Here is a 24145-nt window from a genome sequence, read left to right as displayed (position 1 = left end):
GTATATCGTACCGACCGTACTAAAAAAGGTGGTGGCGTTGCCATTTATGTGAAAAATAAGTTTTGTGTAACCAAGATGGTTTCCAAATCTATTAGTAAACAACTAGAATTTTTAGCTTTAAATATTGAAGTAGCAAAGGGGCAACAGGTCATGGTGGTGGGCTGCTACAGACCCCCCTCAGCTGTCAAGGACTCTTTATCTTCTTTGGCAAAACTTTTATCTCAACTAGACTACAAGGAAATAGTACTGCTTGGTGATTTTAACTGGGACTGGTTAACTGCAGTGTCAGAGGATTTTAAAAACCTTTGTATCTCTTTAAATGTTACTCAGATTGTTGACAGTCCTACTCGCCCTAACATTAAGTCCCCAAATAAATCCTCCCTAATTGATCTAATTTTAACTAATGTTCCCCATAAATACTCATCTGTGGGAGTATTTGCGAATTATCTGAGTGATCACTGTGTTGTAGCCACAATTAGGGACACTAAGGTCCTAAAAGTTAAACCTCGCATTATCAGTAAGAGAGACAAAAAACATTTTGTGGAGCAGGGTTTTGTGCATGATCTGTTTGATTTTGATTGGGGTAAAATCGATCTGTGTCCTGATGTAGAAACTGCATGGTCTTATTTTTATCTTGGTTTTATGGAAATTATAGATAGACATGCACCCCTGCGTACTTTTAGAGTGAAGGGACGAGACAATCCTTGGTTTTCTGCTGAGCTGTCTAGTCTCCTATATGAGAGAAACAAGGCCTGGGCAAAGGCTAGGAAATCAGGCTTGGAGGTAGAATGGCTGCGTTTTAGGCAGCTAAGAAATAGCTTCACATCGCAAATCAAAAATGCTAAATCAAAGTACTATCTGTCAGTAACCACAAAGAATCTGAATAATCCTGGAAAATTTTGGAAAGCCATAAAATCGATATCCACCGGTGATATCTGTAATGAGCTACCTCCGTGCCTTACCACAGCATCTGGCACTATATCGGACAGGGCCACTATGTTAAATTGTTTTAATGAGCATTTTGTGTCCTGTGGTTTTCTATTTGATTCTGTCACTAACTCTGCTTCTGTGAACACCACAGTCTGTAACTCTGAAAAAGGTGTTTTGGAAAACCCTTTCAGTTTTACTCCTTTTACTGTTGATGTTGTTCATGATGTTTTAACCAAGTTAGATCCTAAGAAACCGGCTGGCCCGGACAATTTAGAGCCTTTCTTTTTAAAGATAGCTGCTGATTTTATTGCTCCACCGCTCACTACTCTTTTTAACCTCTCCCTCAGCACTAACACAATTCCAAAATTGTGGAAGTCAGCGTATGTCCTGCCTTTGCTAAAAGGTGGGGAGGCCACTTTATTAAATAATTATAGGCCCATCTCAAAATGATCAGTTCTGGCGAAGGTGCTCGAACGCCTAGTGAGTGAACAGGTAAAGGTGTTTTTATGTACAAATGACATCCTGTCTAAACATCAGTCAGGCTTCAGAAAGCAACACAGCACCATCACTGCGACAATGAAAGTGGTGAATGATGTGGCGAGTATTTTAGATAATAAGCAGAGTTGTGCAGCTCTATTTATTGACCTGTCCAAAGCGTTTGATCGATCATCGCATTTTAAAGCAGAGGCTAGCCAGTATAGGCATGTCCAGCCATGCAGTAGGGTGGTTTGTAAACTACCTCTCTGAAAGGTCCCAATGTGTTCACTTTGATGGGCTGTCTTCTGAGTGGTTGAACATTGCAAATGGTGTTCCACAAGGTTCTGTTTTAGGTCCACTTTTATTCTCCATCTACATCAATAGTTTAGGTGAAAATGTGGATGAAGCTACTTTTCATTTTTATGCGGATGATACCGTGATGTACTGTGCAGGTCCCTCCATTAAGGAGGCGGGTGTTAAATTACAGGCTGTTTTTAACATTATTCAGACTCAGCTCTCTGAACTAAAGCTTCTTTTAAATATTGAGAAAACCAAGGTAATGCTCTTTTCTAAAGCTAAAAAGACACCAGAGCCTGTTTTAGATATTGTAACTACACAAGGAATAAAACTTGAAGTGGTTACCTGTTACAAATACCTTGGTATCTGGCTTGATGATTGTCTCACTTTTAAACTTCATGTCAATAACCTGCTTAAAAAGCTGAGGGTTAGGCTAGGTTTCTTCTACAGGAACAAGTCCTGTTTCTCGCTTGAGGCCAGGAAAAGGCTAGTCACTGTGACCTTTTTACCTGTGCTGGACTATGGTGATCTGATCTATATGAATGCACCTGCCAATTGCCTGATCAAGTTAGATGCTGCGTATCACAGTGCACTGAGATTTGTGACAAACTGTAAAGCATTAACGCATCACTATACCCTGTATGCAAGGGCTGGTTTGCTTTCACTAACTGTACGGAGGCTCAGTCACTGGTACATTTTTATTTACAAAGCCATGTTAGGGAAACTTCCATCCTATATCTGCTCCCTGATCTCATGGCGAATTGTAAGTGGCTACTGCCTGAGATCGCATGCTGTAGTTTTATTAAATGTGCCAACTGCTAGGACTGTCTTAGGGAAGACAGCTTTTAGATGTGCAGCGCCACTGTCTTGGAATAGTCTGCAACTGAAATGGAAACTGAGCAATCTGGTGCCACTAAATGTTTTTAAAGCTCGGTTGGATGCTACTCAATCGGAAGCTGTTGGTACCTGTACATGTGGATAGTTATGTAAATTGTAATCCCTGTGATGATGTAAGATGTCCTTTTGTTGTTCTGTTAATGTTTTTATGTTTCATGTGGAACCTACTTGAGCAGGTCTCCCTTGTAAAAGAGTTCAATGATCTCAATGGGATTTATCTGGATAAATAAAGGTTTGAAATGAAATGAATATCTGAGACCTATAATATATTGATGAAAAACAGTATAATAGGGGACCTTTTAAAAACTCTCAAATAACTGTGTATCATCCGAACTAATTACTGTTGCTGCCTTAGGAAAACACTTACCAATAGACAAATGGAAATGTTGTACCAGCCTAACTTGTTGAAATGTCCCCCAGCCAACCACAGTGCCAAGCAGTGCCGGACCCCATGTGCCATGAGGGCAATGTGCAGCGAGTGTACCAGCGGCAGCTCCGAGTGCATGTGGTGCAGCAACATGAAGCAGTGCGTAGACTCCAACGCGTACGTGGCCTCCTTCCCCTTCGGACAGTGCATGGAGTGGTTCACCATGAACACCTGCCCACGTAAGACTCTCAATCTCTGCAGTTTCTTTCTAATCTTTATATCATATTTCAAAGATTTAACTAATTAAGATGTTTGTCTGTTTTTATTTTGGCAAGATATTATTGATATATATAGACTCAGAATAATGAATAACAAGTATTTACCTGTTAGAACTTCATGTTTTTGGTCATTCAGTCTCTTTCACAAGACTTTGCATAGTGAAGCTTGAAATTAAACACCTCTGAAAAATGTATTGGGGCACAGAAGTGAAGTCAACAACAAGGACTCAAAAAGAATAACACTTTTCTAATGTTCCTTCTATTAAGTTTCTTGAAAAGTACTTTTTTTTGGTAGTCATTTCAGCAAAAATACATAGCGTTTTGTTATACTTAACCAGTGTTGGGACTAACGCGTTACAAAGTATGCATGTCAAGTTGATCAACAGATTGTATTATTCTCCAATGCAATAACAGTACTGAAATGAAGGCTATAAGGGCATTAATGGGAGCCCTTTTTTTAAGTAACTAAAAAGTTACTTTTCACAGTAACGCATTACTTTTTGGTGTAAGTAATCAGTAACTGAGTTACTTTTGAAATGAAGTAACTAGTAATGGTAACTAGTTACTGTTTTTCAGTAACTAGCACAACACTGTACTTAACTAATTAAATAGTTTAGCGACGCAACATAATAACCAAACATATACTTGGGTGGAATTTATTTGTATTTTTTACTGACAGTCTTGTTTACATTATAATTAGTAACACGTTACAGGAAACCTTCAGGGACATTTTGCACCTTTACAATTAGACATTTTCTCTTTGCTGAGGTAACAAGTACAGGATTTGTTGACTCATTGATCTCATCATCTCCTAGTGTAATAACTAGGGCTGTCAGTCGATTAAAATAGTTAATCGCGATTAATCGCAAATTAATCGCACATTTTTTATCTGTTCTAAATGTACCTTAGAGGAATATTTTTCAAGTTTTTAATACTCTTATCAACATATGAGTGGACAAATATGCTTTATGCTAATGTTTATTATAATTTGAACAATGACAAATATTCTCATGAATATTAAACACAACAACCTGGAACCTCTCTCATACAATAATACAACACAAATGGTGTGTGTGTGTGTGTGTGTGTGTGTGTGTGTGTGTGTGTGTGTGTGTGTGTGTGTGTGTGTGTGTGTGTGTGTGTGTGTGTGTGTGTGTGTGTGTGTGTGTGTGTGTGTGTGTGTGTGTGTGTGTGTGTGTGTGTGTGTGTGTGTGTGTGTGTGTGTGTGTGTGTGTGTGTGTGTGTGTGTGTGTGATCGTTGGATCGTTGGATCGTTGGATCGTTGGAGCTATGTGCAACTCAAGGCATATGCTCGAACGGGAGCTGCCTGGACGCTGCAATCATGTTGCGCACATTATCCGTGCTGAGTGTGCTGACTTTTCGTACAATGTCCCACTGTCTGGCTTCCTGCATAAAGTCAAGTGCTCGGCACAGTTGTGGCGAAATGTCGCTCCTCTGTTTTCATTTAAACAGCTCCATATCCGATAGCGCAGCTAGCTAGCACCAGATGCTAACAACAACAATGCACGTAAGGTCTCTCTCTCGCTCGCTCAGGCCACACATACACACACCCTCCCGGTCTTCCCAACAACCAGTCGGTGCCAGCCGGTGAACGTGGAAGTGTGGTCTGCCACAAGCGGGCGGCAGGAGCGGGGCTGTCAGCATCAGCTTGTAGATGGTATTTTAAACTCGATGCGCTCTGAAACTACGGGGCGGCCGAGGACAAAAAATACACATGCGTTAATCGCGTTAAAATAATTAGTGGCGTTAATTTTTTTTTGCGTTAACGCGTTATTAACGCGTTAACTTGACAGCCCTAGTAATAACCTTTCTGCATTGTATAACCCTGGCATTGGCATCTCTTGATTCGTAACCCATTGATTCTACATAAAATGTCGAAGTTTAAAGCTTGTACAAATCTCTCCATGCGTTTCTTAAGCCAGTTACGCAGTTCTGGCCCTTTTTGTTCCAAACTAATTATTACTGTAGCAAAAACACTCAGACAAATGAAAATGTTGTAGCATGTTGTTTAAACCTCTGATTAAGCCTCCCGGTCATGAGTTTCAATCTGAGGACGGAGGAAAAACTCGACACATTAAAGAAAGCACAAATCTGAAGTCCGCTCACGTAGCGCTCCTTAATGTTCTTAACCACTTGAGTGAATGTAGCGACCTCCATCAGACTTAAAAGAAAGTCCCTCAAAGGCAACATTTTAAATAACTGTGACTCTCTGAGGCAGAGTTTCTTTAGTGTTGTTTTTTAACCTTCATTTAGCCGAGCACATTACACTGTGGCCCCTCCAGTAGATGAGATGGGGATTAATAATCTGCTTTAATAGTTTGGTAGCTGAGTCTGCGGCTGGTGCTTTGTTGTGTGCACAGCGCAGCGAAGAACAATTTTCATTTATTTAACCTGGCAGGTCAATTAAGCATATATTGTTGCTACAGCTACACACAGATAATCCCCTCAAGGGCTGAGAGCTAGGATTTAAAGTATAAGCAAATATTTATAGAGAGCAGCTGGAGAGAGATAAATGAACTGTTGAGCCTGATGGAGGTGTTATTAATGTAATCTTTTGCAAAGGCTAGACCTTATTTGCATCACCCAATAAAAAATATACTCTTCATAGGACAGTAATTGATATTTGACTCCTTTACTTACACATGGGGAATCACTGAGAACCAGCTCAAGTAAAGGCCTGTGCTCACATAGCGTCATTTTTCAATTATTTCCAATGAAGATTGAGTGCCTACTGCCTCGAGAAGAAATGCTGCACCCAGCACTCTGCTCGTTTTGCATTGCTCCGGGTGCTTCAAATTAAAAATATCTCGCTTTTTTAGAAAAGGGTCAGTGAGGTAATTGTAGAAATTGGAGGAAAAGCTTGACAGTGTCTTTAAGACTTGAAACTATCATAACAATGCAAGGAAAGCCCATTTATACGGGAGGATACGCCGGGTGGACACTGGATGTTGCTGCCGGTGAGTGTGTGACTTTTCGTCCTCGCTCTGCGCTCGTCAGACTCATGCATTCATACAAAGTGTAAGAGCAAGCGTCTTCCAGTTGGATAATAGTAAAATAACCATGTCAAACAAATATATAGTAGCACGAACAGAAAATAAAGGGGGTGAAGCAAGTCTGTCATACAACAGCGGTGATACGTTGTCAAAGAAACTATAAAAAAAGTCTTTCTGCCGGCGATATGTGGACATTAAGAAAATAAGTCCACACAGTTCTGGAATTGAATCTCCTGCTTTAATTTGTCTGTTTCTTTCTGCAGCGGAGAACTGCTCGGGGTACAGGACCTGCGGTCAGTGTCTGGACCAGCCGGGCTGCGGTTGGTGCACCGACCACAACAACACGGGCAGGGGTCAGTGCATCGAGGGCTCGTACCGCGGGCCCTTCCTGACCGCGGTGCCGGCCCCCTCCACCCTGCCCGGCCTGCCCGCCAGCCCCCAGCCCGCCCTCAACGCCAGCATGTGCCCCAACGAGGCCAAATACAACTGGTCCTTCATCCACTGCCCAGGTACGGGAGCAAAACTCTTTCTATGTTATAATGTGATAAATAAATGTCCACTGGCCAACTCAGTGGACATTTTTAAACGACAGCTAAAGACACATCTTTTTACATTAGCTTTTTATTAGCAACCCCCCACTTTAAATGTTCTTTTCGCTACCTTTATGTTGTTTTATTTGTTTTAATCTTTTTATTTTTATTTCTGTTGTACCTATATGTTCACTTTGTTTTATGGGGTTCTATATTATATTTTATATTGTTGCATCGACTCAGTTGTCTTGTGTCTTATCTGTCAGAGAGAAACATTATTTATTTCATTTTAATTATCATACATTTGACCTCCTTTCTTCATTCTTAACAAATAATCTGAGGGGAATTTCTTGTTTGTTTTTAACTTGTGATGTCATTTTGTAAAGCACCATGAGCTGCACGTGTTGTATGAAAAGTGATATATAATAAAGCTTTATTATTATTATTATTATTATTTCTGTAGACGCATTTACACTAAAAGTTAGACTTGAACAATCAATTGAAATCCCCCCCCCCCTGTGTTGGCCCTGATTTTTCTGACAAAAGCTTTGTTTTTGGGTCAGACCCAACCTAGTTCAAGCAGAGAATTGGGGCGGCTCTATGCGAGAGTCTTTTAAATAGTAATCGCTTACCGAAAATATATAAACGTATTGTTGAGGATAGTGTTTTTTTTAAAGGAAATATATTTAGTACTGCTCTTTCATAACAAAGGTAAACCTAAAGAAAAAAATAAAAGTAGCAGTGACCGAGATATCTTGACATTTATCTTTAAGTGTGAGTCAGCAGGAACAGGATCCTTCATTTCCTAAATCCAACTCAATAGGGCCTTTCTTCAGAGCCCTCTGCCCCCTCGCTGCCATCTCTTTCTAACACCACATGTCCACTCTGTACTTCAGGCTTATTGTTGAGGAAGAAAGGCTTCCTTCAGAGCCAAATTAACATTATACAACCGTTTTCTCCGGCTGAATACTAATCCTCATGATGATGCTCAAAGTGCCTGTATTCAAAAATATAAAAACTACTCCAACAACCAATAGATCTGAAATGTTTGCCCACTCACAGGGATTGTTTTACTTGTTCATTAAAATCTAAAACTAACAGAAAAACGCATGCCTTGCTAGGCTCCCCTTTTGGTCAGCTCCACAACTTCATGTAAAAATGTTATTTAAAGGGGCATATTGTGCTTTTTGGAGTCTTCCCTTTCCTGTTGTGTGTTTTATAATATTGATTGGTGCATGTAAATGGTCTGCAAAGGATGAGATCCCTGTGTTCCCTCCAAAGGGAGTTTCTCTCCCACAAACTCCCCCCCTGCCTAAAACGCCTCGATTACACTCCTTTGTTTACTTCTGTGACATAATGACATCACTGTGTAACACTAACGCTTCTATTGGCTAGCGCTCCACTGAACTATCAATAATGTTTTGTTATTTTGAGCGTCAGTTTGAGAGTAGGCATCTTTCGTTAATTAAATACTCTTTTTCTTATTTTTTTGGATTGCGTGTTGTCGTCGATTCTCGTAAGATTTGGAAGCCCCTCAAAACCTAGAAGGCATGAGGAACATCAAAGTAACATTATTTGTCACACGAGGTCTCCGCATGCAGCACCAACAGACAGTTCAGGAACAGATCCCAGACTGCAAATTACAAATACAAACTAATTCATGTTTTGGACCTGGGGCTGTTAAATGTTTTTGGCGTGTGATGTTCATGTAGTATGTGCTCTGTTTACTCCCTGGCAGCCTGTCAGTGTAACGGTCACAGCCAGTGTGTCAACGAGAGCGTGTGTGAGAAGTGTGAGGACCTGACAACCGGCCGGCACTGCGAGAGCTGCATCTCCGGCTTCTACGGAGACCCCACCAACGGGGGCAACTGCCAGCGTGAGTACCTGTGGGTCGGCTCTGAATCAGGCAGGTGGTCTCTCTGAGCACAGCTTCATTTAACTTGTCAGTGTTTTCACAGTTCAGTTTTATAGCCGCACAGTAAAGCGGTCCCGTGGGATATTTAAGATTTACTCGGGTCTGCAGCTCCTGCTGACATTGAGTCGATACGACAACAAATCAATCATCCTTTACTTCAATGGCTTAATTTATCTAAGCAATGTATCACAGCCAACGTACGTTTTTCCTTTTTGTTTTGCTCCCTAATTCCTGGTGTTGTTTTAGAATATATATTTAAGTTGTTCTGCATCAGCAATAAACCAGGAAATGTTATTCATTCTTTGTTTATGCTTCGCCTTTACTTGCAGAAGGGACATTAAAGCATGTTTTCCTTAACCTTATTATATAAGTTTTACTCAGGAGGCCTCATGAGCATAAGCAAAAACATGCATAATCAATACCTTAAGATGGAGATGATGAATAAACCAAAAAGATACAGCTGAGGCATACGATCACAATATCCAGCAGCTGTGGCCCATTGTTACAAATACCTCATTCACACCAACGGTGTTTCAGGGCCGGTTCGGAGCTGGAGCTTGAAAAGCACCGGGTTTTCCTGTTCACACCGCAGCGGAGCAGCCCCTTAGCTCCGAAATCCGGTTCGTTTCAAGCACCAAAAAAATTGTCCGGCCAGAGCTAAAGCACCACATACGTCACGCTTACGTCGAGGCGGGGGCAGGGGCGGGATCAACAACAACAAAAAGCCGGCGTTGTATCCAGTTTGTACACAACGATGGAAAAACTTAATAAGCAGCAGTGGTCCACTGAAGAGACCAGCTACCTACTGGGAATCTGGTCTTCCGAAGAGGTACAGAGGAAGCTGGAGCACAATCGGCCATTGTTGTTGTTGTCGGTGTCAGCTGTGAGGGGTTTCCGCGCGGTTTGGCTTATGAAGCAGGCAAGCAAACGGTTACGTCATGACGCAAAAGATGACGCAATGACGCGGCACCAGTCGGACTCTGGGCAGTGTGAAAAGAGCTAAACTGAAGAACCGGTTCTGAACCTGAAAAGCTCTAGCACGGAGCTTGAACCGGAGTTGCGTTGGTGTGAATGAGGTAAAAGACTTCTCCAGCTGTTAATATCACGCAGCTCAACCATCATTTAAGATTGATTTACTGATTTAATGCCAAGGATGGCAAACACTAACATCGATACAGGAGTTTTGAAAGTGGTCCTCCAAATCACCACACCTAACATTTGGCATCTGTTGACGGATACTGAAACTGTCCCATGGGACGTTAAAGTCACCTCAGAGCTTGAGTGGGAAATGCAGCGTTTAAAGTTGTTTTAACCTCTGTGCACAGATTTGGCACTGAGCCTAAACAACTGGATATTGGAGCACTATTTTGTATTCCTACCTTGTCCTTTGCTTGATCAATGAGACTGAACTTCACATTCAGTAAAAGCAGAGTTTACAACTCATACATGTAAACAAGACAAGACAAAGCTTAGATTTGGATGCTTCTTTTTCAAACATGTTCACATGTTATGAAACATGACATCTATTGCTCCTATTCTTATCCAGTGAGAGGGATAATTCCTCTGTTGCTCTCCCTCAGGTTTTGTTTATTTCCCCCCCCCCCCCCCCCCCCCCCCCCCCCCCCCCACACACACACACACATACACACTTCTTAGAGGAGTTTTTCTAGGTTCTTCATATGCTGTACAGTATGTAGAGCCCCCTAAGACACATGTGTCATTTGTGATAAAGGGATATATAAATCAAAATTAGATTTTTGTTCACATAAGTGTACACTTTTCTTTCACAAGAGTCGATATATCACCCTCGACATAATATTATACCTTCACGATTCACTAGCAGTCTGTTATGTAGATTGATAGCAGTCATTCAATGTAAAAAAGGAATGGTATTGCTTTACCGAGGCACTTAAAGTTTTATGTTTAATGTCTTTTGTTCAGCCTGTAAGTGCAACGGCCACGCCAGCATGTGCAACCCCAACAACGGGAAGTGCTTCTGCACCACCAAGGGCATCAAAGGAGATCGCTGCCACCTGTGAGTTTCAAATGTTCCTTTTTGCTGAATTATATCTTAATTATACCACCTGCAATGAACTACTGGGTAGGAGAATAGTCCGTTTTCCAGCACATGCAGTAAAGAACTGAACTGTGAGTTTTCCCTGAATTAAAATCCAATTAAAATTCTTAACTGAGGATTTAAATTATCACCCATAATAATGTCATGAGGTTGTTGAATGGCGGTTTTAAGCTACTGTAGAAGCCAGAAACAAATATGACATCAACCTCCTTTTTTTGCGGTGTCATGGACCAGCACTACACTACCCATAATCCCCATAATACATTTGAGCAGGTCTCCCTTGTAAAAGAGTTCAATGATCTCAATGGGATTTATCTGGATAAATAAAGGTTTGAAATGAATGTGTGACAGACATGCCACTGTTCACATAGAAATCATTACCACAAATAAGGGTAGGTTTCAAGAGTCTGCTCCGTGGTCTGTTCCTGGATTTCAAACCTGACCATCTTTAGTTTGGAAAACTTAATTTATATCATGAAAATAGTTTAGTGATATGGGTTTCCCGAAAACATGTTTATTTTCAAGATTTTCAAGGGTCAACGAGTGGCTTTTTGCAGAGGTTAATGAGATGAGTAGTTTCTTTACTCTTAAAATAATTATCCACGCAGTCTTTTACCTTAGTTTTTCATTTTCTATGTTATAAAAGTATTGAAAAAAGTTCAATGCTAAGTCTTGCAAGGACTTTATGTACTGTAATGTCAATGGAGTAAATGAATGGGAAATACAGCTTTATAAAGTTGGTTGTTGTTGCTTAAACTTGTATGCTGTATACATCTGGATTTGCACATGTTTTCAAATAACTTGTATTTATTCAAAGCTAATGAACCAATTGAAATTCAAGGATTGTGTTAAAATAAACCTTAAAGCTAGCATGTTAATATGTTTGAAAGAAAGGCCTAATACCCTGCTTGTCCTTTATCTCTTGTTTTTGCCTTTCTGTAATCACAGCTGTTCATTACTTTGAGCCTCACTAATCTTATCTGTGGCCTTCATTACCATAGGGCTTTCCAAAACCCATTAAAACTTGAGATACAGTGCAGATCCGTGAATGAAAATTAGTCTATTTTTGTCAAAAGAAAGTCTCTGTTAGCGACGTCAGCCAGCTCCATTTCTTTCATTATTCTTTTTTATCTGTTTCGTTTGCATTGTGGTTTTCTTGCAGTAGACTGAAGGTTATGTCTGTGTCTGTGTGTATGTTTGTGTGTTCTCAGCCCTGTTTGGGATGCATGGATTTCCTCCTGCTTTGTTTTTTGTTTTATCAGCAATTAAATCATTCTAATTCACCCCTCTTTTCCCCTCCCTCTTCTTTCATTCCACCCACATTTTTTTTAATTTCCCTTCGTCTATTGTCCACCTCTCTCTTTCAGGTGTGAGGTTGAGAATCGTTACCAAGGCAACCCCCTCAAAGGAACATGTTACTGTAAGTGGAATTCTGTGTGTGTGTGTTTCACTGCAGTACAGCGACGCACACTGCAGATCAGTCTCCTGTCATTATTATTCTTGTCAAATATGATTATTTACCAGAGAATATGAAAATGCAGAGGGACCATGGGATTTAAATAGCTCTACTTTTTTCTGATTATCTAAATGGTCTTCAAACTAAATTGTCTCCTTTTTTATCAACATAATAATGTTATTTAAGAACATGGAAGGAGCTATCAATAATGTAATTTGACAAAATCATACTTTTTTTGGGACGTTTTCTCTTTAGTCTGCTTTAAATGAACAGGCATTTATATTAGAAATGTGAATTCAATTTCATTTTTGTTTATTGATGAAATCATTAACTGTCGTAGGCGTTGAGAAAAAATCATGCAAACATATAAAGCTAAAACATTTAAATGAAATATATAATTAAAATGTAATGTGTAAACAATGCAATTAAAATAATTTGAAAACGTAGTTGACTAAATACATTTTTTAGTATTAGCATAGGCGTTAACAAAAAAAGGCCTGGTTTTTGTTTAACTTTGTTTGTAAACTAGTCAATTATCTGGTGACAGTGATCTCCAGCTGTTGTTGAATGGCTGCTTGAACACAGAGTCTCTTATTACCTTCATCACAGACAACACACACTAACATCTGGTGGTCCATCTAAGAAAGTGCATGTTCTTGTCTGACTTTGAAACTAGCTTAATGGAGTTTTCCTTCTTCTTTGGCAATCCCCCCCCACACTCCCCCCCCCCCCCCCGGCTCCATCACTACCAACAGACACGCTGCTCATCGACTACCAGTTCACCTTCAGCCTGTCGCAGGAGGACGACCGCTACTACACCGCCATCAACTTCGTGGCCACACCTGAGGAGGTACGTGTCTGACAGTGAACGCCCCACCGTCCCAACAGCTGTCACTCTGTCAGGACTAAAGACTGAAAGAAAAGCACCACATGATGAGTTTCTCACATCTCTGTCAAACAACAAGGCTTCTTCTGAAGATACATACATAACAATAAACTAAATATCTTCTTTTCTTTAAGAGAGACCTGTAAACAAGTTAACCAATGTTGCTGTGTTGAGAAAACCATCTTATTAATGTCAACAAAAAACTTCTGAGACCAACAGTCCCATTTGACATTGTGTATGGTTTGTTTTGCTCACATTGTTTCAAACCTACAGTATGAAGGGACATGTAATCCATGCTTATCATTGTACAGACCAGAGTTCCCGTGAGAATATTTTTTCGCCGGTCAACATGTCCGTTAAAGTTTAAATCTTCCGGACACAATTTGAAAAGTGCCGGTCAAAGGTCTTTGTTATTTATTGAGCTTTAAAACAAATTGATATGATTCGATATTAAACAAACTAATTATAGTAGATTAACTACATTATTCAAAAGTGTTCAGTAATTTACAATAACACGGGAATAATAAACGGAGCGCTCTCCCCTTCTCAGCCCGTCAGTATCATGGAGCTCGCGGATCCAGTAATGAGTGACCCGACAGTAAAACTAAACATATAACTAGTTACGGTAGTTTGAGAGGTAATTAAAATAGCTACGTGTGATATTCTAACCTGAAGTGTGTGTTTTGTCCGCTCACCGCTGCAGGTGATCATGCAGAGCTGCATGTCGACTCGTCAGCAGCAGCTGATCTCTCTCTCCCGTCAGATTAGACTTCACTCGCGTTTATGTCCATATCGATCAGATCCAGCTAGTTCTAGCTAATGATATGACTACCTGCTTATTAAAAGACACCTAAACAATAAGCGTCGCTATGCAACCGGGTGAGGCCACAAAGTATAGCGCAGCATTATGCATTTGTTTACAACCCACCGGAACCCAGAGGCATTACCAACAGATCAACGCACAATCAACCCATACAGGACATCTCTTTCTCCACATTACCTGTTAGACATTAGAATTGACTATTCTTGTCTGTCACATACTCTTCTTGTCTGTCACATAAGTGGCGCAACTGATGCGGTATTGCGCTAAGGGGAAATTATTTTGACCGGACATTTTGACCGGAGGGTTTTAGATTTGCCGGTCTTCAGCATATTTGACCAGTCGTAGTCCGGTAATTACCGGCTAACGGGAATTCTGGTACAGACGCATGAACCAACAAATGCACAAATATTCACAATATATTATTACATATGCAATAATTATTGGCTCCCCAATACAAAATGCAAACAAGACTAGTCATAATGAATTCAAAGCAGGTATAAGCAGATAAACCATTTAGTGGTATCATATGATAGTGTCTTTATTCAAATTAAATAATATGACAACTAATACAAAATAATAAAACACGCACTGATCTCTGTCATCTTATCAACCATTGTAAAAATAGTTTTAACAAAAAATACAATAACATTACATTTATGAAGCTCTATTTAAAACAAGTAACAAGCTGCTTTACATACAAAATATAATAATTAACTGAGAAAGTACAGTATATAAATGCAATATATCACAAAAGAACAAGTATAAAAATGCAATATATCACAATAGAACAAGTATATAAATGCAATATATCACAATAGAACAAGTGTATAAATGCAATATCACAAAAGAACAAGTATATAAATGCAATATATCACAAAAGAACAAGTATAAAAATGCAATATATCACAATAGAACAAGTATATAAATGCAATATATCACAATAGAACAAGTATATAAATGCAATATATCACAATAGAACAAGTGTATAAATGCAATATCACAAAAGAACAAGTATATAAATGCAATATATCACAAAAGAACAAGTATAAAAATGCAATATATCACAATAGAACAACAGTAAAATATAAAAAAGGTAGTCTTACATTTTGTATTGTTTTTTTAAAAGTCATTTCCCAACTGAGGGCCGTACAGAAAAATATGAGTCTTCAGGTTTAACTCGGACATTTCCAGGAATTACCTCCTAAAGTTGGAAGTATTGAGGAGCTAAACCCCTACATTAAAAGTGAAATGACATTCCTTTTAAATATATAATCAAAAATGAATAATCAACAGAAAGTACAGTTAACTTATTTTTCTGTGCGGGTATGAAGTCTGGAATTTAAAGTGGATTTTAGTTTCCACAATATAAAAGTTGTAAAAAAGAAAGAAAAGTAGACGGGAACATTTGACACACAAATATAATTTATTTAACCCAGGGCTGTACAGAAAAATACGAGTCTTCAGGTTGAACCCATGCATGTCCAGGAATGACCTCCTAAAGTTGGAAGTCAGATATATATTGAGGAGCCAAACCCCCACCTTAAAAGTAAAATGACATTCCTTTTTAAATCCCCTGAAATCTGAGGTGTTTCTCCTGTGGGTCACGTTATGAGTCAGGCTCGACACTGGCTTCACCCCCCCTCTGTTAATGGTATCAGCCTGCAGTGTATCATCGTGTGTGAACTACACACAGATGTTGTCACAGCAAATGAAAAGCCGTCCTGTCCTGTTTACCTGGCTGCAGCATCTGGAGCCGGTACTAACACACACGGCTCTGATTTAATATTCCAGATGGTATTCTTCCCCGACAAAATGTTTCAACAAATGGAAACCCAGGCAAAGCAACTTTATTTATATTGCACAATTCAACACGATGCAGCTTTTGAAAAACATTGCAATGCAGTGTAACCGAAAAACATTAGAACATTTAAATACACTTAAAAACTGTCATTTGGAAAACAAGAAAATAGAAATATTACAAGCTAAAATAAAATAAAACAGTTATAAATTACAAAAATAAAATGATAAATGTTACACAGAAGTGTTAGATATTAATAGGAAAATTACATTTTAGTTACGTCTTGCTTCTGTAATTGTATGTATATCTAAAAAATAAGACAACTTTGATTATATTCAGCAGTTATTTAATTAGCCAAATGATGCTGAAGAATTATTCCAAAAAGCAAACTTATATTTTACATATTTAATAATAATTTGAGCAAACATATCAGCTTTTTTACAGAGCCACTTTAATTATTCATCCCCACTGAAGCTTATATACAATTATAATCACACACGCAGCCTTTCAATCAGTAAGTAAACATGAATTAGGACTCGTTTAAATCTACTTGACGTGATCAAAGTGGGAATCGCTGCTCTTACAGTACTTTAATGAAAATAATTTTCAACATTGACTCTTGTTCAAACATTAGTTTAGCTAATGCAGCTTCCATTACCGACCCAAATGTGTCCTACGCCGCACTATTCATCATAAAGCAGAGGAGCTTTTGGACATAGTACAAACGTTCTCTGTAACATGGTGACTTCACTATGTAACACTCATTCTTCCTTTGGATAGCGCTCAAAGGCTAATAGGCTAAGGGGGGGCGGGATATCTCTGAGGTTGACCAATCAAAACAGAGCCGGCCAGCTAACCAATCAGAGCAGACTGGGTTCTGGTTTCAGACAGAGGGTGAAAAGAGGTGCTGCAGCACAGGCAGTATGAGAAAAGTAAAGCACTTTTTGAACATTAAAGCATAGACATGTCACAGTATAGACACAACATAGAAATATGAAACTTTACATTAGCATAATCTGTCCTCTTTAAAGTATCATTCATCGTTTTCCTCTCCTCTTCTTTGTATGATATTGCATAATGACACTAATTTTGATGATGATTGTGACTTCATGCTCTCTGTGTTCTCTTTCCCTCCTCAGCCAAACCGGGATCTAGACATGTTCATAAACGCCTCCAAGAACTTCAACCTGAACATCACCTGGGCCACAAGCTTCAGTGGTAAGTCTCCACAAAAACACTCTGACACAATCAAACAATGAGTAGTAGGCTGCTACATATTCTCTGTCTTCAGAAAGACAAATTGAATGAGGCGGGAAACATTTATCATATTCTGAGCTGTGTTTAATGCAGGAGTGAACGTTAAACTCAAAGTCATTATTTCTATCTCTCTGTAATTACATTTACATAAATTGAAAGTGCTATCATGTTTGATTAGTATCGTTTAGAACTTGGTGGAAAAACGTTATCACATAAAAACGAGTTAACGTTATTGTTTTAACTTAATAAAAGTTACATTGTATCTCCTGTTTTTCATTTGTCCACCTGCCTTCATCTTATGGGCCTTTTTGTTTTTCCCCTCATACTCAATTTTTCCGACATCCTCACACTTCCATGTCATCATCATCATCTTCATCCTCCATATTTTCATCTACGTCATTTCTCCTCTGTCCTCCAGCAGGCACCCAGACCGGGGAGGAGATCCCCATCGTGTCCCGGAGCAACATCAAGGAGTTCAAAGACAGCTTCTCCAACGAGAACTTCGACTTCCGCAACAACCCTAACATAACCTTCTTTGTCTATGTCAGCAACTTCACCTGGCCCATTAAGATTCAAGTAAGCTTTGCTCAACCTAGACAGAAAAATATGTTTGGCTGGTTCACGCTGAAATCCGCTCGGAAGTGGTTTACATTTTTGTCGAGCTTCATTAGTTACATTAGTAAACTAATACTGCAACTAAAATAAAAAGCACACACTTATATGTGTGAGGAAAATATAGGTGAAGAAGAGGATAAACTAAACACTAAACCACATCCTGCTTGAATTATAGCCGCTACGTCCAGAAACCAGAATCAACCAAGATTTAAAAAAAGTAGGGCATTATTTTAATAGAGCAAATTAATATAATCTTGTCAGCAGAGCAGCGACAGTCTTTGAGATGCTATAGATTCTAATGAACATGGCAGATTTAATTCTGACAGACAGAAAGACACATTCAGCTGTGTCATCTGAGGATCAGCGCACTGACTGATGTGTCAGGGGAAGAAAGCTGACGGCTTCGATAAGACGCTTGAAATCTATAAATGGGAGGCTGTGTGTGCTGACAACGTGGGACAGCACGAGTGTCGGTGATGGCTGGAATGAATGTGGATATCTAATTTGCACAGAAAAGGAAAGAGGAAATGACTTGCCATTAGGAGAACAAAAAGAGAGAAACAATCAGATTGCACTATTTTATCTCACATTTGGGCCTCTAACATGAAACATGTAGCCAGTGCAGAAATACAAATAAACATTTGAAGAGCAGTTTGACTTAGGCTGCAGCCACACGAGGACAAAAACGTCCGTTTGCGTTACTGTTTACTGTCATATAGACCATTCGGCCACACGAGGACGACCGCATACGGCACTAAACGACTGAGGAAACGATAACGGGTCCCAAGGTGGATAGAACGGCATACGCAACGCTCTGGGGGGTCAAACGGCTCCGTGTGTGCGCCCTATACGATCATTTTCTGATAATGATTGCGCAATAGCCCCGCCTCACCCCACCTCTGCTGCTCACCTCCGCGTACCCCGCGCCATTGCTGATGTGTTTCGCCACCAACAACAATGGCGGATCGCAGAGTTGCTATCGTGCTCCGGACGCTACTGACCATGCTACAGTTCTTTGTGCAACATCTACAGCAGACTTACACATCCGGGGGGGATCTTACTCGCTGCTTTTGTGGATATGTACTGCAGCTTCAGCGATCATTTTCTGATAATGATGAGGCAATAGCCCCGCCTCTCCCCACCTCTGCTGCTCACCCCCGCTTCAAAGTAAACTGCACACTGAATTCAGATTATTTATCTTTCTCTCGATATGGACATAAACGCGAGTGAAGTCTAATCTGACAGGACGGAGACACCTCTCAAACTACCTAAACTAGTTATAAATATGTTTATTTTTACTGTCGGCCGGGTCACTCATTACTGGATCAGCTGCTGCATGAGACAGACACTGGCGCTGTCCGAAGAGAGGGAGGAAAAAGAGAGGCTCCGTGTATTTTATTATTATATTATATAGAGTCGTTATTCATTTGTTTTAAAGCTCAATAAATAACAAAGAAGACCTTTGACCGGCACTTTTATAATTTTGTCGGAAGATTTAAACTTTAATACACGTTGACTGGCGAAAAACTCTGCCCGGTTCCCTCGGCCCCCACCGCGGAGAATAAACAGAAGGGCAACCATGACAACCATGCTTCTTCGCTGCTTTTGTGGAGGAAGTTACAGCGCCACGTACAGGCTCCTGCATATGTACTGCAGCTTCTCCAGCGGTTGGAGCTAAACGGAGCGGTCTCGTGTGGACAGACACTATCCGGATGACTATTGCGTGTGGACGGAAGCTTGTTTGCGTTTGCGTTAATCCTATGCGTTTAGCCGTTTTTGTCCTCGTGTGGCTGCAGCCTTAAAGGGGACATATCATGGGCTTTTCAGCGTCATACATTCATTTTCAGTTGTTTCTTAAACATTTTACCATGAATAAAAGTCCAAAAAACTCCCACTACAGGTTGATTGAGGTGCAAGAACAAAACATGGCGCATCATCAACGTTTTTGAAAAAATCTACTGAAATGTCTAATTTCAGTTTCTTGTTTGGATGGTACCCACATGTATGTACACAAGCACTGTTAAAGTGTGTTCATCATAATATGTCCTCTTTACTAAAACCTTAAAATCCAATAACCGCATGATTTACTCAAGTTAAACATGAGTACTAACCAAAACATGCAACACTGTGCTGAATATTAACCAACTGTAGCAGCGCGTATGATGCTGAAAATACATGTATTCATGCACTTCAAATAAAAGCATCTAAGCACTTCAGGTCTCCTAATGTGCTTTTTATGTGTAAAGTTACGCCATATTTGGGCTTGTGTGTATGTGGGCAAATAAATAAACACATCCAGGGATAGACCCACATATTTTGGATCAAAGTGCAGCAAATCTGCGGTCAATGTCCGCTCTGACTGCTCAGCTTGTCTTATTAAAAGCCACTTTTCTACTCTGCAAACAAACAAAAAAGGTGGCTGGTATAATGGCAGAATGTAAATGTTGGCAGTCACCAGTACATTTAGGTCAGTGGAAGAAAAAAGAAGGATTTCTCTTATTTGGTGAGCAGGAGTTTTTCCTCCGCTGTTAATGTGGCTGCTGGCAGTGCGCGTGTGTGTCAAAATTGGGCATTTTACTTAAATTGCTTTATCTGCAACAAGATACAAATTCAATTAATTTCCATCAGTTTACTCAGTGTGAATTAACTGACCATTTAATATGTATTAACTCTTTATATGGGGGCTTTTCTGCTAATGCACTCCCTCCCTTATACCCCAGAAGATGCTTGTTTCTGATTTGCTAGCAGGTAACAAAACATACACCTGTACATCTCGTTAATAATGGATTCGGTATCCAAATGTCTTTGCTCAGTTGCCAGTTTTAGGTGCACTTAGCTTAACATCTTATACCATTGATATAACTTTGGGTAGTTTGGGCAACACTCAACAGCACCACAAGCCTTGAAAATGTCCATAGAACATACACATTGTCTTGTCCTTGGTGTAACTTGCTGAAACTGCCATGTCTGCCAAAAACCAAATACAGTAAAAATATAAAAAAAGAAAAGTTAAATCAACTACACTTTAAAACAGTTAGAACAAAAGCCTTCATGAAAGTTGTCTTTATTAAAGAGCTAATGTCTTAAAAAGCATTTATTTCAACTGTTACATAAGAGAGTTACACACCAATGTAATATGTAAGCCAATGGGCTTTGGTTAAGGGAGTAAATGAAGTTCATAAGTTGGACAGAACAGCAACATTTGTATTAATGCTTTGTGAATTTGTTATTTGCACTTTCTAGTTAAACCTTTATATATACAGTCTACAGTATGAGTTAAACACACAAGTGCTGTGTGTAGAACTGGGGAACTGGGAATTTCAAGTGCTACATTTACGCAGTTTGAAATACAGTTAACTGTTTTTTACCTGTGGTGTATTGCTATGGTATAGGCATAATAATGCATCCTGTAGTGTCCTGATATAGAGAATGATGGACTCTTATATTGGATCAAAGACAGGTCACTTGGTATCCTACCGTCAACATATTTGGAAAATGCACTGCAAGTATATCTTAGTGAAACATTGTGAATTGGATTTGTTGATATTTGATTAATTCTAACTCTGATCACAACACTGCTCAACTCTACTGCATTACTACCAGTGCTTTCAATGTGGAGTAGAATATAAATCAACCATTATAGCTTTGTACTCGCTTGCCTACATATGAATTGTTCAGGATATGTCTGAGTAGTTAGTTCTTGAGTATGTTTTCAGCTTGATAAAGGATGAATAACTTCAGCATCAATATTAGATTTGAAGCAGTGAGTGAGTGCATGGGGTGTTTTGGGCCTGGATTGTGTGCCTCCCCGATCACTCCTGGAAGTGATTTGACTGGTTGCCCCGAGTGAACTCCTTCCCCCTGCCCTCCTCCTGCAGGGGAGAAAAAGCCTGCCTCCATGTCCTGCCTTGTGAGGGCTTTTAGTTTCTCTCAGCTTCAGAGCTCCAGCTGCTGGCAGCCAGCCTCAGGAGATCTCCAGCAGAACACAGAGCTGAGTTCAGGGAGTCCTCTCCCCTCTCAGCCTCCTCTGGTCCTCCTCACCTTGCTGGGTGGGATCATAGAGGATCCCTGAAACTCAAGCACGTAGGTCTGCTAGCGTGTCATTTCCTCATTGTACTCATGGAGCTTTACCTTCCTCATGCAGGTAACATTTTCCACTTGTTTATCGTTCCTTTTCTGCCTCTGCTCCTCGTCTCAGAATTATTTTTCGAACTTGATAACAGCCTCTTCATTCTTCTCTTTTGTTGACTTTTTCTTGTTCTCCTTGCCTCCAGTGGTCTTTTGCAGTTTGGCATTGGGATGTGTGGGTGCGTAATCGTAGGCGTTCGGCACTCCAGTGTTGGCAGGCAGAGATCGGAGTGTTGGGAAACGGTTCATAAACAGCAGCCGAGAAAGAGCAAGGGCAAAGTGGAATGTTAAGTTGAAACACATGCTGCATTCAGAGTGGGCTGTGTGCAAACTAAGCCCTCGCTCCCTGGCTTTAGTGTGCAGCTGTACAGAGCTGTCTCTTTCTCCCTCTCAGACTCACCACCTCAAGGTTGTCTCTGTGTGCTTTCACATGGCCAGGAGCAGCGTTAGCACAGCCTGCTCACCATTTGCAAGAGGGTTTGTTTGTGTCCTTTTGCATTGGCTCCACTTGTTGCTTTCACCACTCAATCGGTTGCATTTAATAAACAGCACACATTGATTTACCCACACAAATGAAAATCTGTTGGAAGATAAAACTAATTACTACCTCATGTGTATTAGATAGGATAAACTAAACAGCTGTTGGATTCCAGGGACGACACTTACATGATTTAATACGTTTGACCCACCAAATTGAGTTCCATAACAATGGTCAAAGTGAATTTCCTGATGACTTCATCATCAAAGTAAAATCAGTTGCTCTGAGCTAAGTCAGCGAGGTGTTCTCCCACCCCTCTTTTTTCCCCTCTCCTGGTGAAGAATGGATCTGAATTTAATGATGTTTGTAGTGAAACGCAAATCCCAGACTAATTACATTAAAGAGCTGTGATCTCCTGCTCCGTGCCTTAGTGAACATGTCATGATATAGTAGAGATTAGAAAAGCCTCCAATTTAAAACCCCGCTGTGGAGCAGCAGCTGCAGCTATCAGCTCTCTGTGTGGATTGTAGAGTGTTTATCTGGGCCATGCATGGCTGCTGATGGCTGCGGTTTGATACTGATCACAGAGAGGATGGAAACTAGCTGAGAAACTTCGCCAGCGTGCAACACCGTAAACACAGCCGGCTAATTCATATTTTAGCGGTGTATTTATGCAGACAAATAATATAAAAAAATAGCATAATGCATATCATTAGATAATATAAACTATGACAAATAAATAAATAATTTTATAAATAGTAAGATAATTGGACAAATAAAAGTTAGAATTAAATAAAAAAACACATTTTTTTACAGACATAACTCCTGGAAGATATTGCAATGTGCAACTCACTGTACATATATGGTTGAACAACATTTAAAGAATTTACAAAATATAAAAAATAGATTAAAAAAAAAACAACAACAACAATATTTTAGATATAATTATTCTATAATGCAGTACTTTGAAGCTGCACCTAAACACACAAGTATAAATGTATCACTCACACAAATTCCAGCTCCGCCATATTTAACATTCAGTTTCCGTCTGCCCTTCCCTCTTCTGTGGAACCTGTTGAGCCGCCCTCCCCCGGACTGATAATGACGCTTTCCTTCAAACCTCCAATAGAGTTCAAGCGTCTGTCAGAAGCCATTAGAGGCAGAATATTTAGCGGCCTCAGTGCCCGGCGGCAGGCTGACGGGCCCTGCTGCGAGATCCTTTGGGGCCCCTAAAGAGTGGCCCTCCGCTGGGCCCGTAACGAGAGCGTCAGCCCGCCTCCCGGTGACAAAGCTCCACACAGGCTGACACTTGAGATTAGCCACTACAATAACTGTTATCGCACATCATCTCAGCGAGACAGCCTGCTTGTACCTTTCAGAAAAACGCAGTATTGACATGGAGCTCAAATCATTGACTTTTTCGAGTTTAAGTTAGTGTTGTCCTTGAAAAGAGAGGAGAATCTGTTACACTCACAGTCTTAAACTACATTCAATCCTTAATCCATTTACTTTTAACCTCCCATTTACATTCATAAGCACAGGAAGTCACATTTTTCAAACCATTTCCTATTAATTGCAAACGCCTTATTGGCTTCTTAGAAATTCAGAATCATTGAAAAAAATATCTCTATATTTTGGATTGTAATTTCCAAAAACAAAAAAAAGTATTGTGTAAAATGACAGTCAAACGAAATGGGTCAAACAAGTCTAAGTATGTGATTAAATCAGAATTAAACAGAAATGGGAGTATTAAGTCAAACATAATGTATCTAAAACTAGAAATGTCCTCCTGAGAATTATATAAATGGCAACTATAAACAACCCAATAGCAGTTTAAACAATAAAATATAAAAATAATAAGACCAACAGCCCGTCCACACGGCAGCTTTGGAAAAAGCTTGGAGGTGGGCGTGTCTGAAGCT

General features: G+C 39.9%; 1 protein-coding gene across 1 annotated transcript in view; it reads left to right on the top strand.

Moving 5' to 3' along the window:
• The window catches only part of atrn (attractin), a 166361-nt gene that overhangs the window by 60230 nt on the left and 81986 nt on the right, over window positions 1-24145 (top strand). Inside the window, 8 exon segments of the mRNA XM_034235325.1 lie at window positions 3022-3207; window positions 6524-6769; window positions 8529-8666; window positions 10647-10740; window positions 12150-12202; window positions 12994-13088; window positions 16885-16963; window positions 17421-17578. Of these exon segments, the coding sequence (XP_034091216.1) occupies window positions 3022-3207; window positions 6524-6769; window positions 8529-8666; window positions 10647-10740; window positions 12150-12202; window positions 12994-13088; window positions 16885-16963; window positions 17421-17578 (1049 nt within the window).

The sequence above is a fragment of the Gymnodraco acuticeps genome, unplaced genomic scaffold, assembly GCF_902827175.1.
Source record: "Gymnodraco acuticeps unplaced genomic scaffold, fGymAcu1.1, whole genome shotgun sequence".
NCBI classification, from domain to species: Eukaryota; Metazoa; Chordata; class Actinopteri; order Perciformes; family Bathydraconidae; genus Gymnodraco; species Gymnodraco acuticeps.
This window is presented reverse-complemented; position numbering and strand designations above follow the sequence as displayed.